The following is a 23,524-nucleotide window of genomic DNA, read 5'->3' on the forward strand; positions in this document are numbered from 1 at the left end:
CCTAATTAACATTTAAGATTAAGTATCCCACAGCTCTACCATTGAATCAGAAAATATTTGAGAATTATGAATATTTCTATACCATGAAAATAAACTTTTTCACTTAAGATTGAGAGAAAGCTGTATATATTATCTGTCACAATAAAAGTAGTAAGCTTGATGATAGCATTCTATCTGGTGGCTTTTCCTACTGACTTGATTTTTCCCTTTGAATTGAATGGGATTCCATTGTTTAAATTTAAACCCATATTTAAGACTTCCTGGTAATTTGAGGAAGTTCAGTTTTATTTTGAACATAAGGGAATGCTCAGATAGCTGTGAATGCCTTATAAAGATTTTTAACTTTGGGGGAGCAGGTTTTATAATCAGGCTTCTGTGTTAATAGTTTATTTTATTTATGGTCAAATATACCAAATTTCAATCTTTATATATTTTTAATTGTGCTTTAGTGTTTTGCCATGGGTTTTGGGTCCCCTGAAACTGGAGCTTTGAGCTGCAGTGTGGGTGCTAGGAATTGAACCTGGGACTTCTGGAAGAGCAGTCAGTGCATTTAACTGCTGAGGCATCTTTCCAGTCCCATAATTTTTTTTTCAGATTTATTTTATTTTTTGTATATGAATATTTTTGCCTAGATGTATGAATGTTCACCACATAGTTGTCTTGTCTATGAACAGTTAGGAGCCACTGGTTACTGGTAACTAAACCTGGGTCCTCTATAAGAATAGCCAGTTCTTTTAACTGCTGGCCAGAAGAGGGCACCAGACCTCATTACAGATGATTATGAGCCACCATATGGTTGCCGGGAATTGAACTCAGGACCTCTGGAAGAGCAGGCAATGCTCTTAACCACTGAGCCATCTCTCCAGCCCGCCAGTGCTCTTAATATGCTGATGCATCTCTCCAGCCCTCTTGTTTTCAGTTTTTAAATTTTGTGTGTGTGGATGCTATATCTGTACCATATCATGCAGTGCTTGTGGAGGTCAACAGAGGGCGTCAGATGCCTTGTAACAACTTAGTGTTACAGATGGAAACTTAGCTCCTTGTGGGCACTAAGAAGTGAAAGCAGGGCCTCTGAAATAGCAGCCATCTAAACTGCTGACCCGTTTTCCCAGCCCCCAATGTTTCCCCCTGTTCTTCATTGACTATAAAACTCTTTGGCACTTGGAAGGTGGTGGCACATGCCCTCTCAGGAGGATCTCTTAGTTTGAGGCCAAGCTGGTCTGTAGAGCGAGTTCCAGGACACCCAGGGGTATAGAATCCTTGCTTGAAAATCAAAAACACAAACAAAAGCTCTTTTCGTGATAACAATATGAACAGATTATTAAAATAATGTAGATAGCCATGTTTTGGGTCTTTTTTTTATAGAATAAAGTAGTAATTTTATGTTGTATTCTCTCTTCTCCACCTTCCTGAATTCCCTACAGGGAAAAGAATTTTGATGAGTTTTCTAAGCACCTTAAGGGTCTTGTTAATCTGTATAACCTTCCAGGAGACAAGTAAGTAATTTCATCTATTCATTTATATAAGTTTTCACTTTGGAAGAATGAGAATGTCTGAGCTGGTTTGCGTTACACATTTTCTAACTCTTCTGCTGTATGTTTAGTCCTGGTTTCTAGTCATACTGTAATCTATAGTTCAGCTTCTGACTTTAAGTATTTGTTTCTTAGTTTTTAAATTTTTATTTTCTGTACATGTGTTTTATTTGTTTGCTTTTGTTTTTTGCCTTCCTGTATTGATTTCCAGTATATGAGACTGGCTTTCCTGTTTATTTTAGCCTAGTCTGGATCCTATTAATCTCCATGACTCTTATTCAAGGGAAATAAACATAAGCTCTGGTGGTTCTAAAAGTAAACTTTTGTTTAGTTTGGAGAAAAAATAGTATAGTAGCCCAGGCTTGACCTCAGTGTGTTGCTGAGGATGCCCTTGAATTCCTCAGTTTCCCCTTTCTCTATCTCAAGTGTTGAGACAGGTGTGTCCAGCTGTTAACATTCATTCATTCATTCATTTATTGCCTTGGCTTTTTGAAACAGGATCTCACTGTATAACTCTAGATGTACTAGAACTCACTATGTAGAGCAGGCTGGCCTCAAATTCACAGCAATCTGCCTGCCTCTGCCTCCTGAGTGCTGGGATTAAAGGTGTGCAAACCACACCTGGCTTTGTGCCTTTTAACCATTATTAAGAGTAAAGCCTGTGAGTTGGCTCCAACCCTTTAAGTACTTTTTGCTTTTGTTATTGTTGTTTTGAGATAGGGTTTCACTCTATAACCTTGGCTAGACTGAAACTTGCTTTGTAGACCAGGCTAGCCTGACCTTAGAGAGATCTGCCTGGCCTGTATCAGTGCTTGTATGTGTTTGTTTTTCAAGTGTTTAACTCATTTTCTCATCTACTCTCTAGCAAACTGAAGACTAAAATGTATTTGGCTCTCCAATCCTTAGAACAAGACCTTTCTAAAATGGCAATTATGTACTGGTAAGACTGGCTGCTTAGGCCGTTTTATATGACTCTTAGTTTCTCATCCAGAGGATTTTTAAGGTCTTAGTTTTTACATGGGTGTACTTTGGATATATCTGATTACATAACTTTTCATATAACTATGTAGCATTTGTCTCTATTACACCTATATTATACATACCTGCTTTTGCTGTTGCTTCCCAATGATTGCCTTCCATTTTCTGAGTATTAATTTCTCCAAGTTGTTGACTCTTATTCTATAGACTCTGTCTGAAATATTTTCAAACTTGCATTCATTATCTGATAAATAGTAGTCTATTTGTTTTTTATTGATTAATTTGAGATGGAGTGTCGCTAGGATGTCCAAGCTGGCTGACATGGGATGCACCAGTATAGTGCTCTCAAGTTACAGACTTACGGAAATATACATGCCTGACTTAGTTTACTTTTTACTGTGTTACATACTGATGCTTACTTGAAAATAGACCCTTTCATTGCAGATGAAATGCATTTCTCATGTGTTCTGTGATTCCGATAGTATTATAAAACTTTTGTGAGCTTAACTCAGTATCGGATTGTTCTGAAACTGCCAGGTACTAAATTCAGTCAAACGTAGATCATTTGTCTTGTAGGAAGGCAACTAATGCTACTCCATTGGATAAGATCCTTCATGGAAGTGTTGGCTATCTCACTCCACGGAGTGGGGGTACGTTATCTTATCTTGATTATTTTGAAAATGTCTAGATTTAGTTTAAGGGTCATTGTTTTGTTTTAATATGTACGTATGTGAATGTGGTGTCCATGTTTGTGTGGAGGCCAGAGGAGGAGAGATCCTATTCTACCACTCTGCCTTATTTCCTTGAGACAGGGTTTTTCAGGGATCCTGGACCTAGGCCAGCAGCCAGTAAGCACCAGTGCTGGGATTTCACGTGTGCATGTTGCCATGCTTGGCTTTTTACATGAGTACTGAGACCCCAAACTAGGTGCTCCTGCTAGCACGGCACGTAATCTTACCCACTGAGCCATCTCTCCAGCACCCTCATTACCATTTTGTTCTCTTTTGGTGCTTGCTAAGCCAGGAATTGCCCCACTAAACTATCTGCTCAGTCCTGAGGAGATATTACTTTTAATTTTACCTGGAGCTTCTGAGGCATAAGCTAAAGGAGACATTTGCCAGTTACTTGTAATGACTTCTAAGATGTTAATACTTGCCCTCTCCTTTTATTTATTGGGTGAAATATATTGTTCCCAGAATCAATAATCTATTGTCAGATTTCATGAGCTGGTTTAGAACATGACTTTTCACATCTTTGCAACTCTATTTTATTACATATTCTCTCTCTCTCTCTCTCTCTCTCTCTCTCTCTCTCTCTCTCTCTGTGTGTGTGTGTGTGTGTGTGTGTGTGTGTGTGTGTGTGTGTGTGTTGGTGTTCTATTAAATATGTTGAGGTCAAAGGACAGTTAATGGGAGTCAATTCTGTCCTTCTGCCATGTAGGTTCCTGGGAACTCAGATTGTCAGACTTTGTGGCAAATGTCCTTACCTCTGAACTATCTACTGTCCCTGTGGAATAGTTTTTTACATATAGGCTTATAAAAATGTATTTTGTGTCTGTTTTCTTGAGGCAGGACTTCTTTGTCTAGCCTTGGCTATGCTGGAACTTGCTCTGTAGACCAGGCTAGCTAGCCACCTGTCTTTTGCCTCCTAAGTGCTGGGACTAAAAGCATGCACCACAACTGCCCGGCTCTACTTTTTTTTTTTTTTAATGTACAAGGGTATTTTGCTTGTACAAATGTCTGCATGCTGTGCTCATAGAGCCCAGAAGAGAATTTGGATCCCCTGCAACTCAAATTACAATGGCTGTGAGCCACCATATGGATGCTGCAAGTTAAACCTATGTCCTCTGGGAGTATAGCCAGTGTTTCTATCTTTTGAGACATCTCTCCATAGATTCTGAAGTTCTGTGCGATTCTGGGACCCAAACCCTTGGCAAATATGCTAGGCAAATACTCTTATCAACTGAACTACATTTTTATCCAGCTTTTTAGGTTGAATTAGGGTCTCACTGTCTTCCAAGTGGGTCTTGAACTTACTATATAGCATAGGCTGGCGTTGGATTTGTGGCATTCCTTCTGTAATCTTAGGCTAGTGTGAGCCATCACACTCAGCATTCGTGTATGTATTTTGTTAGGAGCTTTGGGAGAAGTATTTAATTGGACCCAGGATATTGTAGGTAAGCACTCTAGCATTGAGCTATCCTCAGCCTTTTCTTGTTAGTTTGAGATAGGGGTTCATATAGCAAAGACTCCTTAGCTTCTTGTTCTCCTTTCCAAGTGCCTAGATTATAATTGAGCAACACCACAACAGGTATGCATGCTTTTTTAAAAGTATAATTTATTAATAAAGATGCTGTAAATAATAAGTTTCATTTATGATAGGTCATTTAATGAACATGAAATACTATGCCTCTCCTTCTGACCTGCTGGATGATAAGACTGCATCTCCTATCATTTTGCATGAAAAGAATGGTAAGCATTTATTTTTCCTTTTGTTAACCTAGGCTGTTCTGGAATTTACTATGTAGCACAGGCTAGCTGTCAAACTTATAGGCTAGTGATCATACGTACCACTTCAGCCTTCCAAGAACTGAGGTTGTATGTGTAAACTACCCAGCTGGATGTGTGACAGGGTGACCTCAACTGGCTGTATACTTCAGGATAACGTCTACTTCTTAAGTGCTGGGATTATAGGTGTACACCACCATGTTTACCTTTCTTCAATGTGCTACAAATACTTGTAAAATTCAAATGCCCAGTCTCCATCCCTGTAATTCATTATTTGTTATTACCTAATGAATTTGCTGTCCTTACAATATGTTCCATACAACACAAACATACATCATATATACATCTCACATATATATATGTGTATGTATTTGTATACCTAAACACATGCACATATATATACACATATACATATGTGTGTATATATGTTATGTATATGTATATATATGTATGTGTGTGTGTATATAAGCTTAAGGTGTAAATGAGTTCATGATGGAATATAAATTACTGACCTAAAGTAACCAGTTTTTCTTATTACTTTATAGGAGAAGGTTGGGTTTGGGACATGCCTAAATGCCGGTACTGAAGAGGATTAGGCAGGGGTACCTGAGTTGAAGGCCAACCTAAGCTATGGAGTGATCAAATAAATACCAAAATTGATCAAATAAATAAATGTTACTAAAAGTGCAGTAATGAATGGCGCTTTGTATTTTAACTTTTTGCTTTTGACATTTTAAGGATGTCATGTAGTCACAACTGGGAGGGGTTGCGTCAAGTGGCTTCAGACTTGTTATGTAATTGATGTTGACCTTCTGGATGTACACTACCACACCAGGCTTGTGTTTGCAAAAGAGCAAGAAATAGCCCAGTACTTTATTTGACCTCATTATAAGTTCAATCATTGACTCTGTCCTGTAATTATAATAATTATAAACACATTTAAATACATTGGGAAGTTGTGAGTAAAAATAAGTATTGATAATGCGCTCTTTAAGATCCCCCCCCCCTTTGGCTATAGTGTTTTAATCATTAGCAGAAAGAAATACTGATAAGCTATGGAAAGGTAGCTTGCAGCATTTTTTAAGTTTTGTGGCAATTAGAGTATCTGATTGTGACTCCCAGTGCAGGATTTTTTTGTTTGATTGTTTGCATTTTGTTGTTGTGTTTCTTTTGAAAAATAAAGTCTTGCTCCTCACGCTGACCTCAGACTCACTCTGTAGCCTCTAATGATGGCTGGCTTTTTTTCTTTTTATTGTGCTTTGTTCTATTTTTGAGAGTGGGTTGTTCAGGCAGGGCCTCAGCACAACATTTTTCTTCTTCTCTCGAATGCTGTGTTTACAGAGCTGGAACCATCATTCCTATTTGTTGTTTTTGTTTCTTTTAGTGTTATCCTTGTAATCTATATTATGAGGAAGAAAATCTTTTTGCTTTTTATATTCCCAGTTCCTCGATCTTTGGGCATGAATGCATCAGTGACAATTGAAGGAACCTCTACTATGTACAAACTCCCAATTGCCCCATTAATTATGGGGTCACATCCAGTTGACAACAAATGGTGAGTTGTATTAGATTTTGAAGTAGTGAAGTCCATTTTTTTCAGCATCAAACCCAGTATGAAATACTTTGTTTTTTTTTCTCTTACTTGATTTTCTAGATGTTGCCTTCCTCTATAGTCATCTTATCTGAATGTTACTGTTAGACATTAGGACACATACTTTACAAATTTGTTATAGTTAATATTTTTCATTAATTTTTTTTTTTTTTAAAAATGGAATGGTCGGGCTGGAGAGATGGCTCAGTGGTTAAGAGCATTGCCTGCTCTTCCAAAGGTCCTGAGTTCAGTTCCCAGCAACCACATGATGGCTCACAACCATCTGTAATGCGGTCTGGTGCCCTCTTCTGGCCTGCAGGAATACACGCAGACAGAATATTGAATACATAATAAATAAATAAATAAATAAATATTTAAAAAAAAAATGGAATGGTCCATGATTTGCATGTCGTTCTTGCACAGGGGTTATGTTAATCTTCTCTGGATTGTTGCAGTTTTAGTACATGTGCTGCTGAAGCGAGCACTCTTTAATTTTTATATGTATGTTTTGCTTGCATGTGTGTCTGCACCATCTGTATGCCTGGTGCCCTTGGAGGCGAGAAGAGGCTATCAGTTACAGATGGTCTAAGTTGCCACCTGGTGCTGGAAATTGAATCCTAGTCCTTCCTTTAGACTCGATAGTGTCTCTGTCTCTGTCTCTCTCTCTCTCTCTGTCTCTCTCTCTCTCTCTGTCTCTCTCTCTCTCTCTCTCTCTCTCTCTCTCTCATTTTGTTTTTTGAGAAAAGGTTTAGGCCTTGAGCTCAGATACGCCTGCCTCTGCCTGTTGAGTGCTAAGGTTAAAGGCATGTTCTGAGCTATGTCAACATTTCCTATAGATCACATTTTTTAAAAGATTTATTTATTTATGTATACAGTATTATTCCTGCATGTATACTTCCATGTGAGAAGAGAGTACCAGATCTCATTACAGATAGTTGTGAGCCATCATGTAATTGCTGGGAGTTGAATTCAGGACCTCTGGAAGAGCAGCCAGTGCTTCTAACTTCTGTGCCACCTCATCAGCTCCTAGGTTTTTTGTTTGTTGTTCGCTTGTTTTTGTTTTTTCGAGACAGGGTTTCTCCATGTTGCTTTGGAGTCTGTCCGGAAACTAGCCCTTGTAGATCCTTGAACTCACAGAGATCCGCCTACCTCTGCCTCCCATGTGCTGGGATTTAAGGTGCGTGCCACCACCACCCGGCTCTTTTTTGTTTGTTTGAGACAAGGTTTTTATGTGTAACTTTTAAGCCTGTCATGGAATTTGCTCTGTAGACCAGGCTGGGCTCAAATTCACAGAGATCTGCCTGCCTCTGCCTCCTGAGTGCTGGGATTAAAGGCTTGTACCACCACCTAGCTTTAGACCATATTATCTGTCTTAAGTAAATTAAACAGATTTTGTTTCTGGGTTTTGGTATTAGGGTTGAACTCAGGGCTACAAATGAGAAGCACATACCATCACACTGAATTAGACCCTAAACCCTATTATAAATCCTTCATTAAATATTTCCTACTTAACAAGATAATTTATTTTTGGGGCTGGAGAGATGGCTCAGCGGTTAAGAGCATTGCCTGCTCTTCCAAAGTTCCTGAGTTCAATTTCCAGCAACCACATGGTGGCTCACAACCATTTGTAATGAGGTCTGGTGCCCTCTTCTGGCCTGCAGGCTTATACACAGACAGAATATTATATGCATAATAAATAAATAAATATTAAAAAAGATAATTTATTTTTAAATTATGGGTAGGAAAGTACAAAAGTGAACTTTTGCTTGGTAGATGTTATATGTGTCTGTGTAATATATACATGTCTAAGGAAAGGTGTTCAGAGTTTTCAAAGTGGAAAATATTCCCTCTTCTTTTTTTTTTGCAGGACCCCTTCTTTCTCCTCAGTCACTAGTGCCAACAGTGTTGATCTTCCTGCCTGTTTCTTCTTGAAATTTCCTCAGCCAATCCCAGTATCTAAAGCATTTGTTCAGAAACTGCAGAACTGCACGGGTAAGCTCTATGTTTTTTTTAAAGAATGTTTACCAAACTGTAATAAAAGTAGGTTTTACCTATTAAAATAAAATTTACTGGTTATAAATGTGAATGGGAAACTTCTGATTATCTTAAGTAATTTACAGTTCTTTAGGCCTCAAGGAAGTATTTATAAGTATAGACATTAGGTGTTAGATACTAATAGGGACTTGTTGAATATATAGGTGAATAAATAGGAAAACCATAAATGGAAACTAGAGCTGTCACTAATTTTATCTTAATGTGATCATTATAATCAGTTCTTGTATTTCCAGGAATCCCATTATTTGAGACTCCGCCGACTTACATGCCCCTCTATGAGCTCATCACTCAATTTGAGCTGTCAAAGGATCCAGACCCCGTACCCTTGAATCACAACATGCGGTTTTATGCTGTAAGTAGGCACAGTGGGTCTGGAACATTGTTGGTACTTCATAGCATTAGTGAGGTCTGATAACTGTTTTCTGATGGGTTAATCATCTTTAGTTGGGCAAAAAAAGTCATCTTAAACATAATAAAGCAAAAGAGAATGAGCTTTGAAGTTAAGAAACAACCATGTACTTTTCTCTGTGTGTATACACTTATTTGTACCACACATGCATATATACATACTTATATATTTTTTATTTACTTTATATACACTTATTATATATAAATATATTTCTTGAATTTTATGTGTATTGGTGTTTTGCAGCATATGTGTGTCTGGTGCCTTAAGATTACCTAAACTGAAGTTACAGGGAATGTGAACAGATATGTAGGTGCTGTGAACCAACCTGGGTCCTCTGGAAGAACAGCAAGTGGCTGTTAACCAAGGAGCATTTTTTCCTGTCCCCCTTCCTCTTTTTTCTAGACAGGTTCTCATGTAGCCCAGGCTGGCATTGAACTTAACAGGATGATCTTACAGCAGATCTCTAGACTGCTGTGACTATAGGCACACTGAGAATAACTACAAAGAAAGCCAGTACTTCATGACATTTGCGAGTCAGAGGCTTAAGGATTGCCTTGACTTAGAGGACATCTTAAGACCTTATCTCAGAATAAAATAAAATAAAAGGTACTCTCAGAGTTGAAAATCTTTTAATGCTAACTTGAACTTATAGGAGGTTAAAGATCTTAAGAATTTTTTCTTAAGGGCATGGTGGCACACACTTTCAATCCCAGCATTTGGAATGCAGAGGCAAGCAGATCTCTGTGAGTTTGGCCAGTCTGGTCTACAGAGCTAGTTCTAGAACAGCCAGGCATATGAAGAGAAACTCTATTTTTATGTCTGTGACTGTTTTACCTACATGTATGTAAGTGTACCACATTTGTGCACCCAGAAAGGCCAGAAGAGGGTGTCAGATTCCCCTGGATTTGGAGTTATATAGACTGTTGTGAGCTGTCATGTGGATGAGTGCTGGGAACTGAACCCAAATTCTCTGAAAGAGCAGTAAGTGCTCTTAAATTCTGAGCCATCTCTTTGGCCCTAGCCCATTTAAGCACTGTGAATTTAGAATGAGAAAGATCTTCTAAATGTGAATGGAGAACAAAACGCTGAGATGCATGAAATATAAAAGACCCCAAACCTTTTTGGTCTTGAATTTCATATGGATGTTTAGAGTTTAGTTTATACAACAGAGAAGCTCCTTTATACAACAATTTGAGCTACATGTTTTATTTAAACTACAGTTTTGTAACTCTTTAGGAACTACTAATTAAGTTTCTGAAGTGTATTTTGTGTTAGGAATCTACCTTAATAGTACATTAATAAACAGATATCTTTTAGCTAAATGAATAACTAATTGGTATTCATAATATCAGGTATTGAAAGGTGTGTGTGTGTTTGTGAAATTCATTACTTCCCTTGCTTTGGTGTGCCCCCTCCTTTTGTATTCTTCTTCTTTCAGAATAGTTTGTGGTTAGGTACAGTGTAAGTAAATATCATTGATTTATGGTCTTTTTTGCCTAGGCTCTCCCAGGTCAGCAGCACTGCTATTTCCTCAATAAGGATGCTCCTCTTCCAGATGGCCAAAGCTTGCAGGGAACCCTGGTTAGCAAAATCACCTTTCAGCACCCTGGCAGAGTTCCTCTTATCCTGAATATGATCAGACACCAAGTGGCCTATAACACCCTAATTGGAAGCTGTGTCAAAAGAACTGTTTTAAAAGAAGGTACTCTCTTTCCTTTTGCTATACTTAGGAATGTTGATGTTGACTTCTCCATTGGCGCTTGAATTTGGTAGCTCATGCTCATATGACTTTTTTTGTTTTGTTTTTATAGATAGGGTTTCTCTGTAGCTTTGGAGCATTCCTGGAACTAGCTCTGTAGACCAGGCTAGTCTCAAACTCACAGATATCTGCCTGCTGAGTGCTGGGACTAAAGGCATACACCTGGTTCTTTTGCTTTTATTTTTGAGAAAGAGGCTCATTTTGTAGTCCAGGTTGAACTTGAATTCACTGTTTCCCAGGCTTGAAATTGAGGTGATCCTCCTGTTTCAGCTTCTCCTATGTTAATATTAAGGTCTGCATGACCATTCCTGTCCACTTTTTGAAAACAGAAACATACCAAGGCATTGTGTCTGTACTTCCTATCTTGCTGCAGTTTGATAGATGGTTTCTTATTACTAAAGTTTAGGTTGTTAAAAGTGCTGGATCTAGGGGCTGGAGATGGCTCAGAGGTTAAGAGCACGGGCTGCTCTTCCAGAGGTCCTGAGTTCCCTCCCAGCAACCAACCATGTAGTGGCTCACAACCATCTGTAATGAGATCTGGTGCCCTCTTCTGGCATGAAGGTGTACCTGCACAAGGAACATTGTATACCTAATAAATAAATTAAAAAACAAAGACACAGAAAAACCATACCATGCACATGAGATAAACTCACTTAAAGACAGAGAAAGTTAATGCAAAAGGATTTATTTTTTTAAAAAAGTGCTTGATCTTGTCATTACGATACCATTCTACCCCACCCCCATTCTTTGGAAAATCTAGGTATAACTCTAAATAGCTAAGACATATGACCTTTCCTTTTTCTGTCTGGATTCTGAGGGCTGTTTTTCTAACACATTGGAAGCTTTCATGTCAATTTTGTCTACTCTAGTTTATTTTTTACCTTGGTCATGTAACTTTCTAGTGATAGTTATCTAGTGTTAGGTACGTATCAGTGGAAGTTGTAGGCAACAAGAAATAGGGAATGTAAATCTAGAGAAGTGCTTTAGAAATTTTGTTTAGAGGTATGGTCTTACGTACCTCGACAAGCTTGAACTGAGTATGCAGTGGAAGCTGTTCTTAAACTCCTGATTCTCCTACCTCTAAGTCTCAGGTGCTGGGCTTATGGGTATGTACTACCATTCCCATGTAAAAATGAGAAGCAGGAAACAAAACTGTATGTGTATATGATGTATACATTAGGATTTGGGCCTAGGCCACTAGATGTTTGGATTAAGAACCAGAATGCTTGGCATAGTGGTGCATTCCAGTCTTTGGGAGGCAGAGGCAAGAGAATCTCTGATCTACACTAAGAAACTCCGTTTAAAAAAAAAAAACAAACAGGTTAAAGTTGTGACTGTAGGTATAATTTTTCTTGCCACTGGTGAGGTCATTGGGTTCAATTTGCCAACCCTGCCAAAAAAGCAAAAACCAAAGCAAAAAATAAATCTAAAAACAGTAACCAAAACAAATCTATAATGATAAGCTTATATGTATATGGTATAAGTGTGTGTATGTGTGTGTCTGTGTGTTCTTAGAGACTTGGTGTCACTGTTTTCATGGTTGATCTGGATCTTGCTATGCAGATTGGATTGGTCTCAGTCTCACAGAGATCCATCTGCTCTGCCTCCAAGTGCTGAAATTAAAAGTGTGTGCTACCATGCCCACCTCAAATCATTTTAGATAATAGCCCGTATTTCTCTGTTTACCAGATTATACGATGCATAGTTGACAGATAAATACCTTGATAGAAAGTAGGTTTTATTCTGGCTTTCATGGTACAGATTTTAATCTCCACACTAGCAAGTAAAGGGAGGTGAATCTCTACATAGTGAGTTCTTGGTCACCCTGGGCTAATCGGTGAAATTGTGGATCAGAAAGAAAAGCACAACCAACCCAAAAAACGTGGGTTTTATGGCAATAGTACTAGATGGCTACTTGTCAAATAGAATTGAAACCCTCTAATTGAGAGCTATGCATGATGGTGAATAACCATACCTCAGTACTAGAGAGGCTATAAAACAAGAGGATTATGGGTTCAAGAGTAGCCTGGACTACAGAACAAGACCATATCATACATTTTAAAATAAGACAAAAACCAAAAATCTTTTCTTAGCCTATTTTGTTTTTTGTTTTCTGAGACTCAAGGCAACTTTTTAATTGTAATCCCCTATAAAATTAAAAATCATACTACTTCCAAAATAAAATGGCACATAATATACATTACTATCCCAAAAGGGAAAATAATAAAATAATGGTTCAAAGCAATACAGAACCCATCAGGGCAGACTTCAAATCCTGTAGCTCTCTGTTGGGTGTCTAAGGACTTAGATGGCTCCATCCTTTCAGATTTGCTAACTGCAACACACTTTTCTATCTTCAGCTGCTTCCACTTGGCAAATATTCCATAGCTCTTGCATCTCCAACATTTTGGAGTCTCCAACCCAATCCAAGCTTTAGCTTCACACAGTGGCTTTTTTGGGGTTCTAAGCCGGGATACCCTGCCACACATCTTGCCTCAGTGGCTCTTCTTAACCTCATAGAAAACTCCAGAACCCCTTTACTCTTGTATCCTTCATGACTATAGAGCCAGAACCATGTGACTAATGCTACCAAGCTATGCTTGGGATGGACCTAGCCACCTCCTTTAATACATATGCATAAGCTTTGCTGGTGGCTTTCTTTGTTGCTTGAGCTTTCTTTTTTACTAGTTGCAGTGAGGACACCACTCCCTTTATTCTATTTTGCATCAAGTCTTTCTTTAGATTTCTCATCTCTTGAGCACGAGACTTGGCTCAAACATTAAATTTCCTGCTGTTCTATACCTCTTCAAATTGTTCTTTTTATATTTATATTTCCCTGCTTGCTGGTTTTCTTTCTAGATCTGCATATGCATGATCTCTAATAGCCACATGACATAATCAAGATTAGGTTGTCTCTGCCAATGAAATTATTCCAAAACTCTTCAATGTAGTCTCAGCAGATTTTTAGGATAAGTGCCAAAAGCAGCTACATTCTTAACCAAAATAATGAAAGAATGGTCTCTAGCCCAGTCGCCACCATTGTTCTCCTCTGCAACCACTTGAGCTGGGCATCTGTAGTCCATATTGCTCTCAGTGCTGTCTTCCAAGTTTCTTACTAGGACGGCCCTTTAAGTCCCACTTAAAGCTTTGACCTTCTTTCTTGGTTGAAAGTGCCACCTCTTCCACATTTCTTTGTCAGCGATGCAGTCACACCTTGCTTCTTCTGTGGCTGGGTCACACTGCCCAGTTTTGATTTCTTAATTCACTCTCAAGACAGTATGCTTCGTAATTTTTTTATATGCAGGAATGTTTTGCTTGCCTTGTATATATTTGTGCCATGTGTGAGCCTGGTGGTCAGCTGGCTATTTTACTGTCTATATAAAGATAATTATTTGTTTATCTCATGTCTTAAATATGGTTATTATGTTTTTCCTTGTTGTTTTTTTTTCAGACTCTCCTGGGCTCCTCCAGTTTGAAGTATGTCCCCTCTCAGAGTCTCGATTCAGTGTATCTTTTCAGCACCCTGTGAATGACTCCCTTGTGTGTGGTGAGTTGTTAGGTGGAAACATCTTTCTTGGGGTGTATCTTTTCTTGAAAGGTGAGAAGCTGAATGTATCACAAGTATCTGTACAATTTGTCTTTCAGTGGTAATGGATGTGCAGGACTCAACACATGTGAGCTGTAAACTCTACAAGGGGCTGTCAGATGCACTCATCTGCACAGATGACTTCATTGCCAAAGTTGTTCAAAGGTAGTGGTGGCCCTTTGTCCATCAGAATTTCACTAAGATTCGTACAAATTGTGTATGTGTATGCTTTTATTTATTTATGTTGTTTTTCAAGACAGGGTTTCCCCTGTGTAGCCCTGACTGACCTAGAACTCAGAGGTCTGCCTACCTCTGTCTCCAGAGTGCTGGAATTAAAGGTGTGCATCACCATGCTATATGCTTTTATTTTTAACATGAATTTAAATGATAAAAAAAACTGTCTCAAAAAAAATTAAAAGAAAAACATTGCCATTTATTTGAATTCACTATATTTTTGGTTTTAAAAAAAATGTGAATTTTGTTTGTTACTGTGAGAGCCATAGGGATGAGGCTGGTAATTTCTTTTTCTTAAGATTTATTTATTTATCATGTATACAGTTTTCTGTACCGCCATGTATGCCTATATGCCAGAAGAGGGCGCGAGATCTTATTACATATGGTTGTGAGCCACCATATGGTTGCTGGTAATTGAACTCAGGACCTCTGGAAGAACAGCCTCTTCTTAACCTGCTGAGCCACCTCTCCAGCCCAAGACTCATAATTACAAGCCTTGTCATTAAAATACTTTTCAGGAGAGAAAGAGAGAGAGAGAGAGAGAGAGAGCGCGCGCGAGAAAAAGATACATGTTTTCTTTTCTTTCTTTTTTAAGACAGGTTCTCATTATTGCGTACATACAACTTACAACTTGCTATTTAGGAAAGGTGGGCCTTGAATTCAGAGATTGGCCTGCCTCTGCTTGGAGTACTGAGTTGAAAGGGCAGGTCTCAGCATGGCTGGTCTAAAGATATTTTCTTTAACTTATTTTATCACATTTTAAGAGATATACCATTTAAATGGCAATGCGTGGCAAGTAATATTTACGTCAGCTTCCTGAGAACATTAATACGTAATTTTTTAATACTTCTTTCTAAAGTAGAGGGCTGACAGCCTATTTTTAAAAATAGATGTTGTCCATTTAAGTTTTGAGACAGGGCCTCTGTATTTCAAGCAGGCCTTGATAATGCAACAGAGGATGACCTTGAACTCCTGGTCATTCTGTTTCAACTCCCTGAGTACTTTCCTTATAGAGACCCAGCCTCTTGGTTTATTCTGTGCTGTGGAGGAAGCCCAGGACCGTGTGCATGGCAGGCAGGCACTGTAATAATTGAGTCACATCCCCACGCCTCAAAACACATTTTAATAGATTCCCATTAAATTCTATTGTAGCACTGCTCTTCATTTTACATATATCTGGCAAAAATATCAAAAAATTAGTGTCTTTAAGGCAGAACACTTATAAGTTGTTTAGCTTAGGACAGAATTTGCTGACATACATACTAAAGCAAAATTTTTTCAAAAGTATGTGCAGAGTGTAAATTTACCCGGGAGTTAGAAGTAAACAGTACTGCACAGCAGCATCAGTACTTATCACAGGTCCTTTTGCTGTATCACCTGTGGCCATGTGAAGCCCCCAAAAGGAAGGCATTTTCTTACTATGTTCCATTATCATTACAGTTCCTTCCCTTGTTTCTCCATACTTTTTGTTTGTTTGTTTTGTTTTTGTTTTTTCGAGACAGGGTTTCTCTGTAGCTTTGGAGCCTGTCCTTGAACTCACTTTGTAGACCAGGCTGGCCTCGAACTCACAGCATACTTTTTATTTTTGAAACAGGGTCTCTGGCTGTTGTAGTTCAAACTGACTTTGAACTCACAGTTCTTGTCCTACCCATGCTTGAGGACTAGCTTTCTTTAGTTCATTGTAAACTATTTTTGGACTCAAAACTATTTTGGTTTAGTTTTAGTGTGTGTTTCATAAGCAGTTAATAATTGCTTACTGAATCACAGTTCTTTTAGGATTAATATATGCAAAGCTTTAGAATTTGGTAAAATTACTCTTGTCTTACAGATTACTTATCTGAAAATTGCTAACTAAAACCTCGTGAGGCTTAACTAAATCTCAGACAAAAGTACAGCTCTTTGTTCCCAATAAATGTTAGGTTTTATTCATCAGCTAATGAATCCAGTGCTACCTTATTTTCTTTCTTCCTATCTTACAGATGTATGTCCATCCCTGTGACGATGAGGGCTATTCGGAGGAAGGCTGAAACCATACAGGCTGACACCCCAGCACTGTCCCTCATTGCAGAGACAGTTGAAGACATGGTGAAAAAGAACCTGCCCCCGGCTAGCAGCCCAGGGTATGGCATGGCCACAGGCAACAACCCAATGAGTGGTACCACCACACCAACCAACACCTTTCCGGGGGGTCCCATTACCACCTTGTTTAACATGAGCATGAGCATCAGAGATCGGCATGAGTCGGTGGGCCATGGGGAGGACTTCAGCAAGGTGTCTCAGAACCCAATTCTTACCAGTTTGTTGCAAATCACAGGGAACGGGGGGTCTACCATTGGCTCGAGTCCGACCCCTCCTCATCACACGCCGCCACCTGTCTCTTCGATGGCCGGCAACACCAAGAACCACCCGATGCTCATGAACCTTCTTAAAGATAACCCTGCCCAGGATTTCTCAACCCTTTATGGAAGCAGCCCTTTAGAAAGGCAGAACTCCTCTTCCGGATCACCCCGGATGGAAATGTGCTCGGGGAGCAACAAGACCAAGAAGAAGAAGTCATCAAGAGTACCACCTGACAAATCCAAGCACCAGACTGAAGACGAGTTTCAGAGAGAGCTCTTTTCAATGGATGTCGACTCCCAGAACCCTATGTTTGATGTCAGCATGACGGCTGACGCGCTGGACACACCACATATCACTCCAGCTCCAAGCCAGTGTAGTACTCCCCCTACAACTTACCCCCAACCAGTGCCTCACCCCCAGCCCAGTATTCAAAGGATGGTCCGACTATCCAGTTCAGACAGCATTGGCCCAGATGTAACTGATATCCTTTCAGACATTGCAGAAGAAGCCTCAAAGCTTCCCAGCACTAGTGATGATTGCCCACCTATTGGCACCCCTGTTCGAGATTCTTCAAGTTCTGGGCATTCTCAGAGTGCCCTCTTTGACTCTGATGTCTTTCAAACTAATAATAATGAAAATCCATACACTGATCCAGCTGACCTTATTGCTGATGCAGCTGCAAGCCCCAGTAGTGATTCTCCTACCAATCATTTTTTCCCTGATGGAGTAGATTTCAATCCTGATTTGTTGAACAGCCAAAGCCAAAGTGGTTTTGGAGAAGAATATTTTGATGAAAGTAGTCAGAGTGGGGATAATGATGATTTCAAAGGATTTGCATCTCAGGCACTAAATACTTTGGGGATGCCAATACTTGGGGGTGATAATGGGGAGACAAAATTTAAGAGCAGTAGCCAAGCTGACACAGTTGACTTCAGTATTATATCAGTAGCTGGTAAGGCTTTGGGTTCTACAGATCTTATGGAACACCACAGTGGTAGTCAGAGTCCTTTAATGACCACAGGAGAACTAGGGAAAGAAAAACCTCAAAAGAGGGTAAAGGAAGGTAATGGCACTGGTGCTGGCAGTGTATCAGGCCCTGGGTTAGACAGCAAACCAGGCAAGCGCAGCCGAACTCCTTCCAATGATGGAAAGAGCAAAGATAAGCCTCCAAAGCGAAAGAAAGCAGACACTGAGGGCAAGTCTCCATCTCACAGCTCTTCTAATAGGCCTTTCACCCCACCCACCAGTACAGGTGGATCCAAATCTCCAGGCAGTTCAGGAAGGTCTCAGACTCCCCCAGGTGTTGCCACTCCGCCCATTCCCAAAATCACTATTCAGATTCCTAAGGGGACAGTGATGGTGGGCAAGCCTTCCTCTCACAGTCAGTACACCAGCAGTGGTTCTGTGTCTTCCTCTGGCAGTAAAAGCCACCATAGTCATTCTTCCTCCTCCTCTTCCTCGTCTTCTGCTTCCACCTCAGGCAAGATGAAAAGCAGTAAGTCTGAAGGCTCATCAAGTTCCAAATTAAGTGGCAGTATGTATTCTAGCCAGGGGTCCTCTGGATCCAGCCAGTCAAAAAATTCATCTCAGACTGGGGGAAAGCCAGGCTCGTCTCCCATTACCAAACATGGTCTGAGCAGTGGGTCTAGCAGTACCAAGATGAAACCGCAAGGCAAGCCATCATCACTTATGAATCCTTCTATAAGTAAACCAAACATATCCCCTTCTCATTCAAGGCCTCCTGGAGGATCAGATAAGCTTTCCTCTCCAATGAAGCCTGTTCCTGGGACTCCCCCATCCTCTAAAGCCAAGTCCCCTATCAGTTCAGGTTCTGGTGGTTCTCATATGTCAGGAACTAGTTCAAGTTCTGGCACGAAGTCATCTTCAGGGTCAGGATCCTCAGGCTCAATGTCTCAGAAAACTCCCCCAGCATCTAATTCTTGTACACCATCTTCCTCCTCGTTTTCCTCAAGTGGTTCTTCCATGTCATCCTCTCAGAATCAGCATGGGAGTTCCAAAGGGAAATCTCCCAGTAGGAATAAGAAGCCTTCCTTGACAGCTGTTATAGATAAGTTGAAGCACGGGGTTGTCACCAGTGGGCCTGGGGGTGAGGATCCAATGGAGAGTCAGATGGGAGTAAGCACAAATTCTAACCATCCCATGTCCTCTAAACATAACGTGGCAGGAGGGGAATTCCAGAGCAAACGTGAGAAAAGTGATAAAGACAAATCAAAGGTTTCTACTTCTGGAGGCTCAGTGGATTCTTCTAAGAAGACCTCAGAGTCAAAAAATGTGGGGAGCACAGGTGTGGCAAAAATTATCATCAGCAAACATGATGGAGGCTCCCCTAGTATTAAAGCCAAAGTGACTCTACAGAAACCAGGAGAAAGTAGTGGAGAAGGGCTGAGGCCACAGATAGCCTCTTCAAAAAACTATGGTTCTCCATTGATCAGTGGTTCCACTCCAAAGCATGAGCGTGGTTCTCCCAGCCACAGTAAGTCGCCAGCTTATACACCCCAGAATGTGGACAGTGAAAGTGAGTCAGGCTCCTCCATAGCGGAGAAATCTTACCAGAACAGTCCGAGCTCCGATGACGGGGTTCGACCACTTCCAGAATACAGCACAGAGAAGCATAAGAAGCACAAAAAGGAAAAGAAGAAAGTCAAAGACAGAGACCGCGACAAAGACAGAGACAAGAAAAAGTCTCACAGCATCAAGCCAGAGAATTGGTCTAAATCACCCATTTCTTCAGATCAGACATTATCTATGACAAATAACCCAGTCTTATCTGCAGACAGGCCTTCAAGGCTCAGCCCTGATTTTATGATTGGGGAAGAAGATGATGATCTTATGGATGTGGCCCTGATTGGCAATTAAGAACCTTATTTTCTAAACAGATAAGTCTAGAGAAGAAACTAATACATTTACATGTAAACCAACACAAGGGGTGAGTCAGATAGGCCTGATTTGTGCTTGAGATTCCTAATGGACATGGCCTCTACACCACGCCAGGTACATTTACAAAAGTATATCTAAGCCCTACTAAAGGGACCATGGGGTTGCTTATTCACCAAGTCATATTCCTTTGCCAGAAAGAAATGTTAAAAAATACTTGTTTAAGATAGGGAGGGGTGGAAGGGAGGGAAAACTGTTGTGGGAAATATTCATATATATTTTTTCTCCCTTTTTCCATTTTCAGGACATGCTTTAAACTCATTTTAGTGCATGTATTTGAAGGGCTGGGCAGAAAAATGAAAAAGCAATACATTCCTTGATGCATTTGCATGAAGGTTGTTCACCTTTGGTAGTTGTCCATTTGAAGCATGGGCAAGGGAAGGACTTTGGCAGTTTTGGACACTTAAAGCATTGTTTGGTGTCTGTTCGTAGGAGTGATTGGGGGAGGGAAAATTATTTTAGCTATTTATTTGTAATATTTTAATCCTTAATGTTTGTTTTTATGCAATGTTTGTTCTTAAATCTATGAAGGTTATGGTTCAGAATGATAGGAAGAGCAATGTTTGTTTGGTGGTGGGGAGCTTGCAGCTTTTGCTGATGCTGCAGCATCAAGCCCACACAGGTTAATCAGAGCCTGTCTTTGGAGTTAATTAGAAAAACCAAAACTATTATCTTTGGAGGTTTTTCACAGGGTTCAGACATAGGAATAATAGAAGTTACCTCCCTATGCAGTTAAAAGATTTATCTTTTTTTTTGTTGTTGTTAAAAAAGAAGGGTGGCTTTTGGGGGTATAAGGGTTTTCGTATTCTAAACCCTAAGGTATGAAAACCATTATAGAACTAATAGTTCTCCTAGTTCCACAATGTGCCAAAAGTCTACATCCCAGCATTTTGCTTGCAGGAGAGCTGATGCCATTCCTAAGAGCTGGACTCTGTTTCTCTTCATCACGAGGAGGAAGAGTTCAGACTTAAGTCACTCTACTGTCTGCTCCCCGAGATAAACAGTTTTAAAAAATGCAGCCATAGTTCACTTAAAACAATTTCAAGCTCACTTGAAGTAACGGGCCTGGAATGCTAAGTGAGCATGAAGATAAACCTTGCTACTGTGTAGCACACAATTGGACCTTTTTGGAGAAACAGGTCTGAGTCTGGATTCTGAGGGACATCAAATGAAACCCTTCTCATAAATATAGAAATCCAGGAGACCGTTTTGAGTGCAACAGAAGTTCTCAGTATTTGGAGGGTCCTTCCAAAAATCCGCGGCCTTACTTTGATTTTGCCACCTGCACTGTGCCATTCCTGATGATTCCGTTCAGGATCTTTATCAGCAGAATGGGGCATAATCCCCAGCACAACTCTTCTGGATTACAAAAAGAAAAAAAAGCCAGGTGATTCATGTTTGTATGTTATAAGTGGAGTGACTTCATCAGATGCGGACGATTTCTATATCCAACACTCTGCAGGTTGGAGTTAGCATAGACTCGGAAAATGTACTGTGGCTTTCTTTCCTGACTGTTTCTCATTTCCTGTGGCATTCTCCCTTTTCTGGTCATCGGTTCTCAACAACTCTGCCATTTCTGTGTCCCACGGCAATAAATAGGAAACAAAACTTTGTAAAATGGAACCAGAAAAGTTACCTGTTACCCTATCAGAGTTCACTGTCTTGGGTGACACTAACGAGGACACGAGCAAGGTGACACTGGAGTCTTTATCTTGTGGTGCTGATGCAGTGGCAGCATCTCAGATATACAGCCAGGTTGGATTTCTCAGAAGTCTGTCACCTGGTTCTGAATCCTCTCCTCTTAGTTTCTGCAGGAAAGTTAAAGTCATATGGTGTTAAAGTTTGTTCTGGGTGGGGATGATCTCATGGGGAAATGTACTGCATAGTTATAAGGGGCTCAGTCCCCCCAAGCAGAGCCAACAAATACCAAAATGAGTAAACTGGGAAGCTTTTTCTCTCTTTCTGTCTTCATCCCAGATCAAAGAATCCCGAGTTAGGATCTGGATGAAGGATAAGCCCCTGAAATGTCGATGGGCACACCCCACTCAATGACCCAGCATCTGAACTTGCTTAACAGGGAGCCGGGGCTAAACTGCTTCACCCTGCCTGGGAACCAGGGAGCACTGCATTTCTCCACAGGGTGGAGGAGAAGAAGCAGAAAAAACCAAGCCTGGAACACCTCCCTCCCATCCAGGTGTACTCAGTCTCCTGTATCAAAAGACGGCATGGACATGAAGTCAACATCTACCTGTTTGCTGCTGCTGGACTTCTTGTATTTTTAGTTTGACCTGATTCTTCTGTCTTCTGGCTTCATGTTAAGGGTCTTTGGACAAAGTCTGCTCTGATGTACAAGAATTTTTCAGATTCAAATTCAGTGTATCTTAAAATAAGTGTTTCCAAGGTGAGGAAGGGGACCTTATATAATTGCCAAAGCCAGCTTCAGGTTGATAACTCTTGAATGGGATTTTCCTTTTGTCAGGCCAAGGCCTGAAAATCTAGAACAGCAATATCGTGAATTTTCAGAGGAGCCAGTGAGTCACATAGTATCCAAAGTTGAGTCACAGCAGATGTCAGTGTAGGAAACATTCACAATCCCTGGGTAATCTCATTTTGTATTTTATTTTCCTCTTTAGCCCTGCCCCCAGTTATTTGTCTTGAGTTAACTTTTGGAGGGGCAGGAAGTGTTATCTTAGAAACTAGGCTGGGAAACAAGCTCAATGATAGAGCAGAGCTTTAAATTCTGAGTTTAGAAATGTCCATCAGGAGCCGTGGGAAGGGTCTTTACAGTAGTTCTGATTTGATTTCTGTGTGGATGGCTGTTCTGTAAATATTTTGTTTTTCATTTTTTGAAAGTGGACAAATTCTGGGATTCCCCCCCTCTAAAACATCACAAAAAACTGTTGCTTTACATACAAATAAATTTCTTTGATAAAAAGTAATGGGCTTCTGAAGGTTTTGTTTTTAAAATGGGTCACTATGTAGACCAGGCTGACCTCTGTTGTTTTCTGAGACTAGGTTTTATGTAGCCTAGCCAGACTTTGAACTCTATTCTCCTTCCCTCCCTTCCCAAGAGTTGGGGTGATGGTCTTTTGTTCTGAGATTTGTCTCTTTGAGACAGTGTCGAGCAAGAACTTGCTATGCAGCATAGTATGTTGTAGAACTAGCAGTCCTTACTGCCCCGGCCTCCTGAGTGGTGGGATGACAGGGATGAGTCATCACCATAAATCTTACCGTTTGAATATTTTCATTTGGTGAGCCTCTCAAAAGTCCAAATTAATAAAAACCAGTTTTCTAAATGGGCCACAGGAATGCACAGTTGGTAGACCTAAGAGACAGGGTTTTATTTTTCTTTTCCTATATTTGGTTCATCTGTGTGTCAGTTTGTCTCACTTTTTCCTGAATTGCAGTTATAAATGCACCAGTAATTCTTGCTGGGATGTTTCTAAATTTTGCTGTTTTTTTTTCCATTGGCTGAAGTAAAGGAAATGATTTAGAAGCATGTAGGATTCAAAGACAATATAACGTGGACCTAGGTTTTTGTGGGCCCAAGAACTGAATTTTTTGAAGCATGTTTGTGT

The 23,524-nt window shown here is 40.0% G+C and overlaps 1 protein-coding gene and 1 non-coding gene across 4 annotated transcripts in view; one reads left to right on the plus strand and one right to left on the minus strand.

The window, feature by feature from the left end:
- Positions 1-22,879, plus strand: part of LOC121456248 (mediator of RNA polymerase II transcription subunit 1) — a 42,004-nt gene extending 19,125 nt beyond the window's left edge. The window contains exons 7-18 of one of the 3 annotated variants that reach the window (XM_041664197.1): positions 1,425-1,496; positions 2,398-2,472; positions 3,087-3,160; positions 4,892-4,981; positions 6,461-6,572; positions 8,476-8,600; positions 8,897-9,015; positions 10,573-10,774; positions 14,283-14,378; positions 14,477-14,582; positions 16,631-16,771; positions 21,924-22,879. In XM_041664197.1, coding sequence (XP_041520131.1) covers positions 1,425-1,496; positions 2,398-2,472; positions 3,087-3,160; positions 4,892-4,981; positions 6,461-6,572; positions 8,476-8,600; positions 8,897-9,015; positions 10,573-10,774; positions 14,283-14,378; positions 14,477-14,582; positions 16,631-16,771; positions 21,924-21,954 — 1,243 coding nt within the window. In that variant the 3' untranslated portion in view covers positions 21,955-22,879. Of the gene's footprint in view, positions 1-1,424; positions 1,497-2,397; positions 2,473-3,086; positions 3,161-4,891; positions 4,982-6,460; positions 6,573-8,475; positions 8,601-8,896; positions 9,016-10,572; positions 10,775-14,282; positions 14,379-14,476; positions 14,583-16,630 lie in introns of all 3 variants that reach the window. The other 2 variants (XM_041664196.1, XM_041664195.1) reach the window with 2 other exon arrangements.
- Positions 6,987-7,093, minus strand: LOC121457251. The gene has a single exon (XR_005975744.1). It is a non-coding gene; the product is annotated as a U6 spliceosomal RNA (small nuclear RNA).
- Positions 22,880-23,524: the final 645 nt, after the last annotated feature.

The sequence above is a fragment of the Microtus oregoni genome, unplaced genomic scaffold (genome assembly GCF_018167655.1).
Source record: "Microtus oregoni isolate MIOR12 unplaced genomic scaffold, Mior012 000015F_ref0000493, whole genome shotgun sequence".
Classification (NCBI taxonomy): Eukaryota; Metazoa; Chordata; class Mammalia; order Rodentia; family Cricetidae; genus Microtus; species Microtus oregoni.